The 14,635-nt window shown below is 41.8% G+C and overlaps 1 protein-coding gene across 1 annotated transcript in view; it reads left to right on the top strand.

Moving 5' to 3' along the window:
• Positions 1-14,635, top strand: part of LOC145771501 (E3 ubiquitin-protein ligase UBR4-like) — a 46,525-nt gene that overhangs the window by 16,792 nt on the left and 15,098 nt on the right. Inside the window, exons 31-60 of the mRNA XM_082583196.1 lie at positions 350-462; positions 787-967; positions 1,299-1,480; positions 2,104-2,454; positions 2,931-3,080; positions 3,571-3,776; positions 4,060-4,432; positions 4,754-5,313; positions 5,518-5,656; positions 5,752-5,854; positions 6,096-6,301; positions 7,101-7,208; positions 7,284-7,421; positions 7,511-7,685; positions 7,935-8,053; positions 8,522-8,704; positions 8,815-8,949; positions 9,078-9,281; positions 9,801-10,002; positions 10,255-10,346; positions 10,550-10,676; positions 10,804-10,907; positions 11,958-12,112; positions 12,383-12,470; positions 12,661-12,796; positions 12,920-13,093; positions 13,405-13,526; positions 13,612-13,765; positions 13,855-13,982; positions 14,427-14,579. Of these exons, the coding sequence (XP_082439322.1) occupies positions 350-462; positions 787-967; positions 1,299-1,480; positions 2,104-2,454; positions 2,931-3,080; positions 3,571-3,776; positions 4,060-4,432; positions 4,754-5,313; positions 5,518-5,656; positions 5,752-5,854; positions 6,096-6,301; positions 7,101-7,208; positions 7,284-7,421; positions 7,511-7,685; positions 7,935-8,053; positions 8,522-8,704; positions 8,815-8,949; positions 9,078-9,281; positions 9,801-10,002; positions 10,255-10,346; positions 10,550-10,676; positions 10,804-10,907; positions 11,958-12,112; positions 12,383-12,470; positions 12,661-12,796; positions 12,920-13,093; positions 13,405-13,526; positions 13,612-13,765; positions 13,855-13,982; positions 14,427-14,579 (5,261 nt within the window). The remainder of the gene's footprint in view (positions 1-349; positions 463-786; positions 968-1,298; positions 1,481-2,103; positions 2,455-2,930; positions 3,081-3,570; positions 3,777-4,059; positions 4,433-4,753; positions 5,314-5,517; positions 5,657-5,751; positions 5,855-6,095; positions 6,302-7,100; positions 7,209-7,283; positions 7,422-7,510; positions 7,686-7,934; positions 8,054-8,521; positions 8,705-8,814; positions 8,950-9,077; positions 9,282-9,800; positions 10,003-10,254; positions 10,347-10,549; positions 10,677-10,803; positions 10,908-11,957; positions 12,113-12,382; positions 12,471-12,660; positions 12,797-12,919; positions 13,094-13,404; positions 13,527-13,611; positions 13,766-13,854; positions 13,983-14,426; positions 14,580-14,635) is intronic.

Here is a 14,635-nt window from a genome sequence, read left to right as displayed (position 1 = left end):
TCCATAGCACACATGGAATACAGTATTTAATTTATTATTCTTTGACAAAACAAAACTCTTAAGTGTTTTTTTTCTGCGAAGTTGTTTCGTTACAATAATTTGAAACAGGCATCAGTTCAGAGAACCTGAGCATGGCAAGATAACAAAGCTGTTTTCATAGTAGCATTGACATAAGTTTAGTGAAAAAAATGAACAGGCAATGCTTTTATGTCAATTAAGTTTTTCAGCTTTGTTTGCTTCAGTTACACATTATTCAAGTAGTCCTGCTCCAATAATACATTTTGTTGTGCTCAATGACGTATCTCGCGTTGAAAACCGTGTAAAGTTTTCTACCAGCTGCTTTATTCAGATAACGTTGCCATGGAGATTGAGGAACAGCTGATGGCAGACGACGATGACGAAACCTTATCGTTTTCTGGAGGTGCTGGGGCCATGCAAGGCAACCACGAATTTTATCAACCCGTAAGCACCAACCGCTACCTACTGGACACGCGATCATTCTTTTTTTGTTGTATCCAAATGACTAACTTATAAATTTTAGATCAAAGCCTAAAATGTAGAAGCTAAATTCACAGTTTAATCTTTGTACTCATTGAATTCAATTTTTAACCTGTAGCAGTGACGATAAAAACAGTTTAGCTTTTAAAAGGTTTGCTAAGCAATAAGTTTGGTTTCTGCGTTTTGGAATTTATTCTTTCTATTGAAATAATAAATTGGTATTTTCCAGAACATTTCAATCGTAGCTTTTGTATGATGTGATGACTTGCAAATTTTATCTATTTGCAGCTTCCAGGCTCCGTGTCTGACGCTGCGGCGGATGAATATTCTCGTTTGCTGATGAGTAGCCAAGGCAACGGGTCAGCACCTGCTTCGGGGCAAGAAGGAGGTCAGCAGATGGGCGAGTCGCGGTCACTGACGATGGACATGATGCGCGCGATGGCTGCAGAGGTTGCAAGAGAAGAGCAAGGTATGATGCAGAACCCTTGTAACTTCTTGTCAACTTCCGCCATCAAAGGTGTCACTTTCAACACTCATTAAGAATGCCCTGGAAGAAGCTATTTGAGAGATTATTTTCTGTTTGTCTCTTTTATTTCAACGTATAGTGATGTTTTCAAAATTTTTTTTATAAGATTACAAATCTTACTCACAAACCGTGTAAGATTTTTGGCACGTGGCACATCAGCCACACGGTGACGTTTATGCGCCCCTGGTCGTATAGTAGTAATTACAATTGTTCTTTGAACATCATCAAAAACCTAGTAATAGTTTAGTGATCCTGTCTACATTGCTTCTTCCAGGAATTGATGACCATGCGCAGCAGGACCTTGAAAGCATGTTGATGGACATGGACTTTCCCAATCTTCTTCCTCCAGATGCTGATGACGAGGCCATGGTGGAATATGCGATCGCGCTGTCGCTGCAGCAACAAGAACAACAAGAGCAGCAGCAGCAACAACAACAAGAGCAGCAGCAGCCCAGGGTTAGTTGTTGTCAAATTTAGAGGCAAAAGTACGGATCCAGCCTGGTCCACTGTCGTGTTTGTTTCAAAATTATAAGCTGCATTTTAGAATGGCGAAGTTTTTGTCGTGTCCGGCTCTGCCCGATGCCGGGCGGTTGAAGGTTTAGATTATGTGAACAAGGAAATGTAATCCATCCTCCTGTTCATCTCATCGTCGCATGTGTCTTGGTTAATACGGCCTTTGATAAACTAGATGCTGCTCGTAAATTTCCCCAGCGTGCGTTGTCTTAACGTGATACCCCGTGGCATACGAGAATACTTGAGTAGGCCATGGATACCCTAATAATTTAGTCCATCTTTTCTCATGTCTTTAATGGTCACATCAAGGCGCTTGCACACTGTGAAAATTGCTTCATTTCGCTTTAGTGTATTTCATCAATGAAAGTATAATTGTTTGCAAAAGTACTTTTGCAGTTTACTGAAAACAATAACCGCAGACAGAGGCTCTGTTTCGACAATCCGGGTCTCATCAGTGCAGTGGCGTATTTACTAGGCATTGAACAGATGAACACACTCAATAAAGAGGAATCGGTGTGTTTTCCCTTGTTCCATTCTTGGCTTTCATATGTCACACTACATTGCAGGTTGCAGTCCAATCTCAACCAATCCCGGTTCCTGCGCCAGCGCGAGGTCTTGAACAACAGCAATCTGTAGATGGGAGTTCAAGCGCCAGCGACGCAGGAGATCAGTCACCTAACGCTGCGCTCGCTGTGCTGGAAAGAACTTCGCCAGAGCAAGAAAATCCGCACGCTCATTTCAGCGACACAATCTGCATCGAATCGGATCAGCCGCTGACCAATGAGACCCCGCCCACTGTTGATATCATCGGACGGGAAAGACTTGTCGAGTTGCGTTTGGGCATTTTGAGAAATTTGTTCTTGCGCATCGAAGAAGTAGAAAATCTTGGCGGGGAACAATGCATCCCATTTTTTCAAGTACGTACGATAAATCAAGCATTGTTAAAAACTAGCCAATCAAATTGTGTTTCTTTGTTGATTCAAACATAGCTGTGGTTGCTTGCTTCACAATGTAGAATGTAGATATTAACGACCTGTTTTAGCCTGATGCTGCAAGTTCGCTGTGATAATAGCGAATCGCACTAGCTTTCGGAACACAATTCCTAGTCATGTGCGGCTCTAATCAATTGCATAGTCTGTCGTTGTTCCAGACAATACAGTAACTTAGCTTACTACTGCATCTGTTTTGGATTGTTCCTTAATTGACTTACTTGTGGCTTTAATCCTGCTGCGTGAGGTCGCCAGTGCGGAAACTTTTTGCACTTCTCTCTCTTGCACTAACCTCCTGCAGTTCCACTTCCACCCATTGCTCGATGACTCCTTGTTTTTGGGTCTTCATCCTGTTCTCATTTGCTGGATCGTTTTGCAGAATTCTTATATTTATTTTTAAACAGGTGATTTCAACACTGGTGTCGACCCTCAACTTTGCTGAGTCATCTCACGTCGAACTTCTGCAACAGATTGTGACCACATTGATTGGTCGGTTGAGGAAAGGCTGCTATGACGAAACTGAAACTGTTGCTCAGCAAACTCCTGCTCATGAGGTAAATCTTAAAGCTTTCAAAGTCAAAGGAAGTGTTGTTAGTTGTCATCTGATGATTGTGCGGTATGTTTCTGTTGCCACGTTTTACTTTGGCTTTTAAACGTTAGACAAACCGAAGATTCAATGGCAGTTTTTTAACTTATTTTCCCATAGCTTCATTTTCTTACCGACCAATATGATTGTGAGGACTTTTTAGGAATGGCAAGGCCGTTCATGGTAAACTCGCTTTGTGTTTGCAAGTTGTTGGTACTTGAACACTGACTGTGATTCTAAGAAGTGACATGACTGAAGTGGGAATTCTAACAGTGGACAGAATACTAACAGTCTTTTTAACCAGTCTGCTAAACAGAGTCTTAAAGAAAAGAGGCTGAAACGAAGGAAATATGTAAAGAAATGTTTTCTTTTCCGAATTAAACTATTTCTCACGCTACCTCTTCGGGGAGGTATTGTGTCATTCTTGACTTGTCAACTTTTCGTATCCTCCTCATCAGGTCTTTGTGGTCATGATGCGGCTTCTGAGTGTGATGATGTCCAAGTCACAAAATGTGGTTGAACACGTCACCAAGCGAGAAAGCGTTACCGACGAACATACTGACAATAAAACAGACGGTAATGTGCCACGTGCCAGTGTCCATGCCAGAACAGCAAGCATTCTCACCAAGGAAAATATGGTTCACTTATGCTATCACATCCTCAAGTTAGTTTTCAAAGCATAGAGTATATTTTGTGTATGATTTAATTAGGATTGTTATATTTTCGCAATCTAACGTTAACTAGTCCATTGGAAAACCGTAACTGAGTTAAGCTGCTTTAGATTTCTTTACATCTTGACTTTGGTTAGCTGGATGTGTCGAATTATAAATAGAACAAATTAACTACGATTTTGCCCATTCCAAGTGTAAAAGTTTTTTAGAAGAACAACTCAGAGTGACGTCATTGCTTACTGAATCCCGTAAAAATTGTTTGAAATTCTATTCCAGTGTCCTGTACTCGAACCATTGGAAAAAACAATCGGAAATGCTGAAACACAAGGACACTGCAGTAGTTTCTACCGGACTGCTACGACCCGTACATACCCACACGTCGATGGACATGTCTCCTTTCTTCTTGCACCAATACGTGCAGAGTCATGCTGGCGCCATTTTTGAACCATACCTTCGTCTCATCACCGAAATGGCTCTGAATCTTTCCTTCCAAGTGAGGAAAAATTACACAGAGTTGGGCTCGGACATAAGCGCCATGTTCGGCCAGGATTGGAAGCGCTTGCTGTCGGAGTACATGCTTTTTGCCGACGTGCCTTCGTTGGTGCGGCGCAGAGCTCGGAAACTTCTCTTGTACATCTCTGGGTCTAAGGTTGGTTTTTGCATGATTTGTGCCAGCAAGTCCCAATTTGTGCAGACCCGGTTAAGGCCTTTGTCCTCGTAATAATCAACGTAAAAATGACGGATTCTGCTGTCTGGGGATGCTTACGAAAAGAAATTCTTAGGCTCACTCTAAAATTACCCTTCTTATGTCCTCGTTGAAATTGTTACACACCCATTAACACTTTTAACGTTCAAACGAAGAGTCGTCTCTTTTAATTTTGTCGTTTTTTAGTTAATCAACGTTACTTTTGCCTCAAAAACTTTACGTTTTCGGTTTCTTTTTGTAAAATGTATAAATATTTTTTTTTAGGACAAATACAGAGAGGAACGAGACCTTCATGCTCTTGAGTGCTACATGCGAGAAAGTTCGACTCTCTGTAAGTGGGATGAAGAAGAGAAAATCAGCAGTTTGAATCTAACCTACGACGAGCTGATCCAACTGGTCGAAGTCATCAAGAAATGCTGCGAGATCGCAGAGAACCGTAACCGCAACTGGCAAAAATATTGCCTCATCAACAGCACGTGCCTCCCGTTCTTGTTAGACACAAGTGTACGTGCCGATGAAAGCGTCGCCGTCAACGCTTTGAAGTTGCTCCTTTGTGCCATCAATGCCCACCAAGACGTGTCTGAGAAATCGAAGAAACCTGCAAAGTCATCGTCTAAATCTGCCGCACCTGCCAAAGAAACAAAACCAGTTTCGACCGGCAAAGACCAGAAAACGCCTTCCACATTGTCAAGACAGTTGTCGCAAGCGATCATGAACAGCGTGAGAGATGAGTCTTTGGTTCAATTTCTGCGCCACTTCCTTCTTGAAATGAATACAACCTCTATACGATGGAGCGCTCATGCACTTGTGCATAACTTGTTCAAGTGAGATTAAAGCTTCTTTTTGTTTTTTTGCCTATTTCTTTGAACTGTTTTTAACAAACAGACGCAGAAAACAATTTTTTTTATATTGATAGTGATACTTGGTTTAAAACAAAACTATTGTATTGTGATAGTTTTCTCTTATATATGGATCTCATGACATAAAAAAAAACGTTTCTAGGCTTATCAAATGTGTTGTGTTTGTAGGAATACTAATCCTGTCTCTCAAGAACGTCTTGTCAGTACCATGTGGACTCTGTGGCCGTTGGTGTCAACTTACGGGAAGAAAGCCTCGCAGTTCGTTGACCTGCTTGGCTATCTGTCAATGAGTCGAGGACTGACTCCGGTAAGCTCTTGCAGCTATTTACAACTTAAAACTGCATTTTTTTGCTCTTGTTTATGTAATTGTATGTTTTCATGGCGTTATTTTCCATGATCTAGCAAGCAGCAAAGAAATTCACCGATGCGACCCTTGACGTGTTGCATCAACAGAACAGGCTTCTATCAAACCATCAAAACGCCATTCTCTACAGCCAGTTGGCCAGTAAGTAGATATTTGACAATTTGCACTTTAGAGGATCGTCACTTTTTCAAACCATCAAGAGCTTTTAGAAAAGTAATTCTGTCTCCAAACGTTATTTTCAGCCGAAAAGCTATCTTACATAACAGTATTTGTTTTTTTCATTTGTGAACTTCTCTTTACTGCAGACGTTGAATCAATGTAAAAAGACGTATTTTGCTAGTTAGAAGTTGTATTTCTCACTCACAATCGCTGGTTTCAACAGATTATGTCCAATTCGATGGATTCTATCTCGAAAACAACCCATGCCTTGTCTGCAATCAACCAGAGATTCCCTTCTCGCACATTAAGCTGTCCAGCATCAAAGCCGACACAAAGTACACCACTACTCAACAGATTATCAAGTTGGTGGGAAGTTACACCATACAGAAGGTCTCGATAAAAGTGACTGATGTGAAGCGGACTAAAATGGTGAGTACAGAAGTTGATTGTTCTTCCAACGTGTTTTCTTTATGGTAAACTTAATTTTGTTACGTAAGTGTGCTTTCAAACGTGTGGTATGACGCAGTGGCGTAGCCAGGAAAAAAATTTGGGGGGGGCCAAATATTTGATGAATTGAGGAGAACGACAAAGTGTTTAAGACATCGCCACCTGATGTGCAGTGGCGTATCCTGGTGGCTTGAGCAAGGGGAAACAATGAAACTGGTGGGGGTTAGAGCGTGCCGAAGGCACGCGTATTCTAGGGGGTCCGGGGGCATGCTCCCCCGGAAAAATTTTGCAAAATTACACTTAAATAAATGGATTATAGCGCTTTCTGGAAACACTTTTAGGGTAATATTTGTATGAAATTTATTAGCAGATAAACAGCTATTAACTATAATTAAAGGTAGCTCTTACACACGAACGGTCAAAATCTGCGGCTAAAACTAGAGAACACCAAAAACTCAGCTACAGAAAAACACAACAGAGTAAGCCATTCTGAAATTGCTTCCACAAATTAGTTAAAAGAAACTTAAATCCAGAAAATTTTGCGTGATTTACGATTTGCAAAGTTTATTGGTGTCTTTCTGTGTGTCTAAAACAAGTCCTTGGGGTGTTAATAGCCAGATGTCTTGGAAAACGTTATAAATTTCTGCAAATTTATTATATTTTCAACAAAGGGCTCAACTTCGGAATCCAAACTTCGAAAATTTGGCGGGGCCATGGCCCCTTTCGCCCCCCCTGGCTACGCCTATGGTATGACGTAGTTTAAAACGCAATTACTTCGCAGATACGTACCGCAGTGCTCTATTACAACAACAAGAAAGTTCCCGCCATCGTTGATCTGAAGAACAATCCATCGATGTGGCATCGCGCACGTTCCATCACCGTGCCTCAGGTTGGTCAGCATCTTCATGAAATCTTTCAACCAATCAACAGGGACACGGTGACAATCGAGTGTTGTATCTTTCAGGGTGAATCAGAGATCAGGTTCGATCTTCCCCTGCCAATCGTGGCCACCAATCTGATGCTTCAATTCACTGACTTCTATGAAAATGTCTCTGCTTCGGCTGAAACCTTGCAATGTCCGAGGTGTAGCGCGTCAGTTCAGGTATGTTGTTTTCCATGAATGTTTGGCTAATGTGATTAAAACTGTCGTATTAACAACGCAGATTCAACGTCATTTAATAAATTTTTAAGGCGAACCCAGGCATCTGCAGCAACTGTGGCGAGAATGTGTTCCAATGCCACAAATGCAGAAGCATCAATTATGACGAAAAGGATCCATTCTTGTGCAACGTTTGTGGCTTTTCAAAATATGCCAAGTTCGATGTCATGGTAACGGCAAGACCTTGCTGTGCTGTTGATTCTATTGGTAAGTTGTGTAAAAGTTTTGAAAGTACAAATAGCTTGTTTTCACCAAGTGCTTCTAGAAGGTCAGTTAATTAGTAATGACAAGTTGTTTGGTCAATGGAGTTTCCTCTGAGCGACTACTACACAAACTATCTGTGCGATCTAATGCATTGGACAAATTTACTGTTTGCTTGCAATTGCATCAGCTCAATTGATAACTTTCGCATTGACTTTAATTAGCTTAATAGCTTTTCTGACGTTTTATCATTAGAAAATGATGAAGATCGTAAAAAAATGGTGAGCACGGTAGTGAGTTTGCTGGAGAAGGCTGATGCTGTCTACAACCAACTGAACGCTCACAAGCCCCAACTGGAGACATTGCTCATGCAGGCAAGTTGCTGTTGACACTTACCAAGTTTTTTTTGTTCTTCTTTGCTTATTGAGCTCTTGTGCAATTTTCACATATTGGTTTGTGACCATGCTTATCTGGGGGTGGATTGCATGCAAATCATGGGCCATGTGTGCCTGGCAGTATAGAACACTTGGCCCACGGCTTAAAGGCCTGCTTAATCTGCCTATCTTTTAATCATGTGTAGCGCAGTACCTCGCTATTACTGTACACAACCGGTGATTGTACATTTGTACAACTAAGAATTATTCTTAGTGTACTATCACGCATTCAGTTTTGCTTGTTGATGGACTTGTGCTATGTTGCGCACGTGCGTGTAGGAGATTGTATAATCACGTTTTCATCTTTATGTTTTAATCTATCCATGTCCAACACTGACAGTTTTCATGCGGGCTCCTATTCACCTGTTATAAACTAAGTATCACTTCAATATTGTTTCATCAAACTAGATTTCTCAAGTGTCATCACATTCTTCGCACACAACAGAAGTGACTCTGCCCACCACCAGCACGAAGAGCGGTGGAAAAAGCACACAACCTATTCCGCTGAATGCTGGCAACGCTGCTGGGACTGCGTCATCCAGCGCTCCAGTCAGCAGCAGCATACAGCAATTAGCCAAGAAATATTGCCAGGTATTGTTTTGAAGCTTGTATTGCAGTTTGCCTTTCATGGAGTATTGGTTCAATTGCTTTTGAGCTATTCGAAGTGTTAACTCTCATGCATCATTCCACGGAATTTTCAGGAATGCAAGGCTCTGTTTGAGGAGTTGTCTGGGATCATGCGAACTGTTCTTGCCTCACGCAGCGAGATAGTGGAATACGACAAACGACAGCAGTTCGCTGCGAATGGCGCTCCTGGCTCGGATTCTAAGCAGAGGGTAAATCGTTTACAAACTTATCACGACAAATTATCTAGTATTTACCTTGAAAAAAAAAATTGCGATAACATAATTGCGATTTTTTTAAAATTGCTTTCTGTGATATAGCTGTGCCTTTGTTGTTACAGCATGTGCCATCATCATCGTCCGCATGGTGCCAGAGCGCCCCGGATTGTTACGGGTGTGCCTCCTCCACATCCAGGCAGTGCATGACTCTCCTTCGAGTGCTTGCCACCAACGAGTACGCGAAGCCATTGCTCATATCTAAGAACGTCATCCACGAACTGGTGACTTTCAATCTGAGAAGAACGACAGCCAAAGCAAGAAAGCAGGTGAAAACGCGTTCTTCGTCAATGATAACTCGATTGTGTTATTCACGTAATTCGGTTGTTTTCGTCTGCTTGTGGGACCCATGCGTCACATGACTTTCATTGCAAAACAAGCTCACAGATGCTCGACACGTTTCCGACTGTGCACTTGCAATGACATGAAAAAGTAGATTCTAATCTCCAATGGCAAATATGTTGGGTATCTTACACACAAAATAAATCATGATACTTTTTTCTCACGATTGCAATGTAAGAGACATACAGTCTATGTGTTGTGGCTTATCTATTGCTATTCTGGCCAACCAACCTGGACCCAAATCCAGGCCTACCGAAAGCTTGTTATGTAAAAAAATGGATTGACCAAGAGTCGGCGAGAATGTTGATCATTACGTTGTCCAAAAATAAAATAAAACAAACTGAAGAGACAAGACGGCTGACCATGCCACGGCAAACAGAATGCCACCACACCATTTTGGTATTTTTAATTAGCGTGAACAATGAACATGTTTCTTTATCTTCAAGGTGCACAGCTTGATTGGACAACTGGTGAAAAACAATCTGGAAGCATCGATGCAGTTGAATGGCCTTCTTCTGTCACGCATTATCGGTGCCGTTAATCACCATGGCGACGACCTACCCCCATCAGCGGTCGCTTATGAAATAGAATTGCTGAAATCCATGTTGAAAGTCAGAGATGATTTGTGGCAGCTGCGCCTCAGAGCAGGTATGTATCATTTCGTCACATAGAAGAGTAATATTCGCTTCTAGTATAGCATGTAGTCTGCACGATTTACGTTCGTGCTCTAGGATGTTTGTTGTGCGGGATTTGGGTTACAACAAGTAGTAACATTAAAAAAGGGAGATCATCTACCATACTGGCACCCAATTTTATGTTTTTCCGAAGCACTTTAAAGCATGTATTTTACTTGGCATTGTGACATTGCGTTGTGTCAACTTTGTCTTAAACTATTTTCAGTGGTTCAACTTTTCCAAAAAGCTGTCACTCTCGATTCTCCAGCTGTGAGTGAAAACGTCACGCTTCCCTGCATGGATATGCTGCAGAAACTGGTGAGTTTAAAAAGCTTTCAACTGTTTGTTTTTTTTCTTAAGCAAAGAAAGAAGAGTATTTTATTCGGTTTGCGACAAAATGACGTCTGAAAAAGTTTGCGACAAAATGACGTCTGAACAAGTTTGCGACAAAATGACGTCTGGCTAGACCAGAGACACGAGGTGATCCTGAAACAAAATGGAGACTTGTGTCTTTTTATCAGGTTGCACACCAAGGTCGTAGCCCGACAACCAGTGGTGGGAGAATCACGGTATCTTGCGAGGGATGGCTGAAGGACAGCGACGGGCATGACTTCAATGACTGGAAGAAGAGAAACATTCAAACAAAAAGTAATTGATATAATTTTAAAAAGGACCTTCATTGTGAACAAACCAGTATAACGTTTCGTCCATGTCAGTTATGTAATGTTTTTATATTGAAGAGTTATATTAAATGTCATTTACCCACTTGCTTTAGCCGTCGAAACAAAAGAAACCAGCAAAGACACCGCCCGTGAAAATTATATCAAGGAGAAGTACGCTCAGAAATGGATCGACTTTGTACTGGCGAAGAAAAACCAGGTAATTATGTTTTACTAAACGTTTCGTAAGTCTTTTTTCTCATCTGTAACGCAATAAATCGTCTGCTAAGCAATAATAAATCTGCTAAGCCTCTCCCGTACTTGTTACCTTGCCGTGGTGGGGAGGCTTGAGTACCTCAAGGATCCTGTGGGCTATACCGACGGGGGCTCGTAGCCCCTGGCAGGTCTAACCATGTCGGACAGGTTACAGGTGAGAGGTCAGACAAAAGACAGTACAACAACAGCCGGGCAGACGGAGCCCGTCAGCCTTGGACGGCAGTTCGTCTAGGGGAAGGCAAACCCTGATTCAAAAACCTCCGCTGTCTTGCGGCTACATCCAGTCCTGGAAAAGGCTACGGGAGTCAACCCAGACAGAAAATCCGGAGTGGAGTACGTGAGGCGGTCGACTGTCAAACTCTGACATCCTTCCGGCAACTCCTGCAGCCAAACCGTCGCCGAGTGTCACGCTTTGCGTTCCCTCGGACCACGCCGGAGAGGCAGAGAGGGGGGTCCTGTTGTGTTTTTGGGCAGCGCAAGACCTCCATACAGACGCCCAGGCCAGCACTCTGGGGAGGCCACTCCAGTCGCCCCCATCCCTGGGTGCGTAAAACAAACCGGAGGACAGCAGTCTACGGGTTATAGAGACGTTTGCAAACGAGACCTGAAGCAGACTGACATAGACCCTGCCAGCTGGGAACTGATCGCAGCAAATCGCAACAGATGGCGCTACGAAGTCAGTGCGGATCTAGCAAAGGGTCAGTCGAGGCGGAGGAAGCAACTAGAGGAAAGAAGACAAAGAAGAAAAGAGAGACAGCAGCCTCAGAACTCCTCTGATTTCATATGTCCAAACTGTGGACGAGACTGCCACGCCAGGATTGGACTTCAGAGCCATATGAGAAGCTGCCGTACCCAGAGTGCTACCATCATCTGAAAAGATGGAAGGATGCCTACTACTAAGCAATAAATACACAAATATAACTTAGATTTCAGACCATAGTTTCTTTTACCTTTAATGGATATTGGATATGATTTCCTAATATCTATTTTCCAGGGGCCACGAGAGATTATTTTGTCAAACGGATCGTTTTTAAGAAAGATGCTTTTCTGTCCGTCGTCGAGTTCTATCAGAGAAGTCGCCTCCCTTCTCGTGGTTGACCTCGCTCGTGACGCGTCACGAAAACAACCAATCATTGACTTGCTCACAAGGTATGCTTGCTTGTGATTGGTTTGTTTCAGTTGGAGTGGAACGTCATATTTTAGAAGGTTTTTCAAGGGAAAAATATCAGCAACCACGCGACAGATAACTGCAATGATCTTTGCTTTGACTGGTCGTTCGCAATTGTTGAAAACAACATCACTTACTTAACCTTATTTGACATCAATTTACAGTTATTGTAACGTAAAAAGTGACAGATAGCAACAATGGATTGTTGCTGTGACAACTTCAGTTATCTAGAATTTTGTTCACTCCCACAGCTTCCTTGATGAGCTCGGAGCAGCGGGCGAAGCAGCCAGTAGATTCCTGGCGCTTTATCACGAACAGATTGAGCAAAAACAGTACCGGGTAAGCTTCTGTTTAATGTCATCCTGTGCAGTTACAAATTTAATCGAATAGTGCATCCAGCTAGTAAAACAGCTTTTTTTGCATTCATTCAACCTCTGGAGATGTTAAATCAACATAAAAATTAATGGTTTGTTAGCTGGATTGTCACAGCATTGGATGTTTCGCATTTTTGACATTTTGGCATATTTAGGTCCATCTGGCCGCGAAAGGTATCTTGCCTCGATTGGGCTCCCTCATACAGAAAGAGATAGCCAAGCTTGCTGTGCTGGAAGAAACCACATTGAATCTTCATCTGCAGCAAGGTTATGCTTTGAAGGAGCTTACAGGTGTTGCACGAATTATCAGCTATTTATTTATTGAGGAGATTTTGTTTTTATCAAGTTATTCATTCAGCTTTTGAAACCAAAATATTTTCAATTTGCTTTTATTCACGTTTTTCCGTGTTTCAGAAATCCTGTCAGAAATAGTCCAGGTCTCTTACGTTCGCCAGAACTACAAGAGCAGCCTTGTTGGAACCGTCCTGAACAGCTACTTGAGCTTGCGGCGTCTTGTCATCCAACGCACCAACTTGGTGGACGACGCTCAGGACATTTTGTTGGAACTGCTGGAAGAACTCACAACAGGTATACAGATATCACTTTTTCATGGCTTTGTTATTCCTTTATCGTTTTAAATGTATTTCCGAAATTAAAGTTTTTTAATCAAAACCACACCTTTGATAATATCTTTTCATTTTCTTTAAAAAAGAAGTTTCATCCTGCATCAAGCACCCGTGTATGTTCTAAGAATATTTTTATAGTTTTGTTCTTTACCCTGTATGGTAATTATTACAACTGCTGTAATTCTCGCATATCCAAGTGGTGATCATGTCATTTCGTTTATCTCTAAAGATCACACAAAACGTTCCATCATATTAAACGGGATTGTTGTTCAGGCACGGAATCCGAAACCCGTGCTTTCATGGCCGTGTGCATTGATGCTATCAAGAAGCAAGGCATGTCCGATTTGAAAACCCCGCAGTTCATTTTCGAAAGGTTGGCCAACATCATTTACCCGGTGAGTATATTTTTCATTAGCTGTTCAAACGGAAAAAGGATGGTTGTTATTTGAGATGATGGTGATATTGATTTAATTTTTACAGGAGGAAGCTGACACAAGTGAATTCTTTCTCTCCTTGGACAAAGATCCTCTCCAGGAGGACTTCCTCCAAGGAAGAATGGTCGGAAATCCATATTCTTCAAACGAGCCTGGTCTGGGTCCGCTCATGCGAGATGTGAAGAACAAAATATGCAGAGGTTTGTATCAGAGCCATCTTTCATTATTTACATTGCTTTAACGTCTTTTTACATTGAAACACAACAATCATTCAACATTTGTTCTTCAGACTGTGACTTGATAGCTCTCCTTGAGGATGATAGCGGCATGGAATTGTTGATAAACAACAAAATAATTGCTTTGGATCTTCCAGTCCGAGACGTCTACAAGAAGATCTGGTTACCCAATCACAGCGAGGTACTTTGTCTAGGGATGGTCAAAACGTCCACTGCGGGCAATGACCTACCCTCGAATATTCAATAGTTTTTCACCTCTTTTTTGACACTACTAATGCAGTGATGATACTGATAATATTTAATAGGACTTCAGTGCTTTGTAAAAACTCTTGTACCATTGTAAAGAATACGTCATGCTTACACATACAGTTTATTACAGAAATGAGAGTTTACTACAAGTTGTTCACACATTGCCTGTGAGAGTTTGTAAACTGTGTTATTGTGGTGATACTACTGATTGTTTTTCATCTTAGCGTAAATCAAATGATAAAATTTGGACTTCATTGACGATTACACATTTTTAAATATTGTGCGGCGTTGATTAAAGCCGACTTCTTAACGTTGATTCAACTTCTTGAAACGTTGAGCCATCGAAAACCAGATCAATAACTTGAATGCAACGCAGGACGATGCCATGCACACTGTGTACCGGATGCGTGGGCTGCTTGGTGAGGCGACTGAGGACATTGTGGAGAGGCTGGACTCGGATAAAACTGACCAGAATGAAGAGGAGGTCTACAAGCTTGCAAGCATCCTTTCTGAATGCGGAGGGATCGAGGTACAGTCGCATACTTCTCGATTTAGATTTATTTCATAATTTTAACAATGAAAAAA

Source organism: Aplidium turbinatum, chromosome 6 (genome assembly GCF_918807975.1).
Source record: "Aplidium turbinatum chromosome 6, kaAplTurb1.1, whole genome shotgun sequence".
Lineage (NCBI taxonomy): Eukaryota > Metazoa > Chordata > Ascidiacea > Aplousobranchia > Polyclinidae > Aplidium > Aplidium turbinatum.
This window is presented reverse-complemented; position numbering and strand designations above follow the sequence as displayed.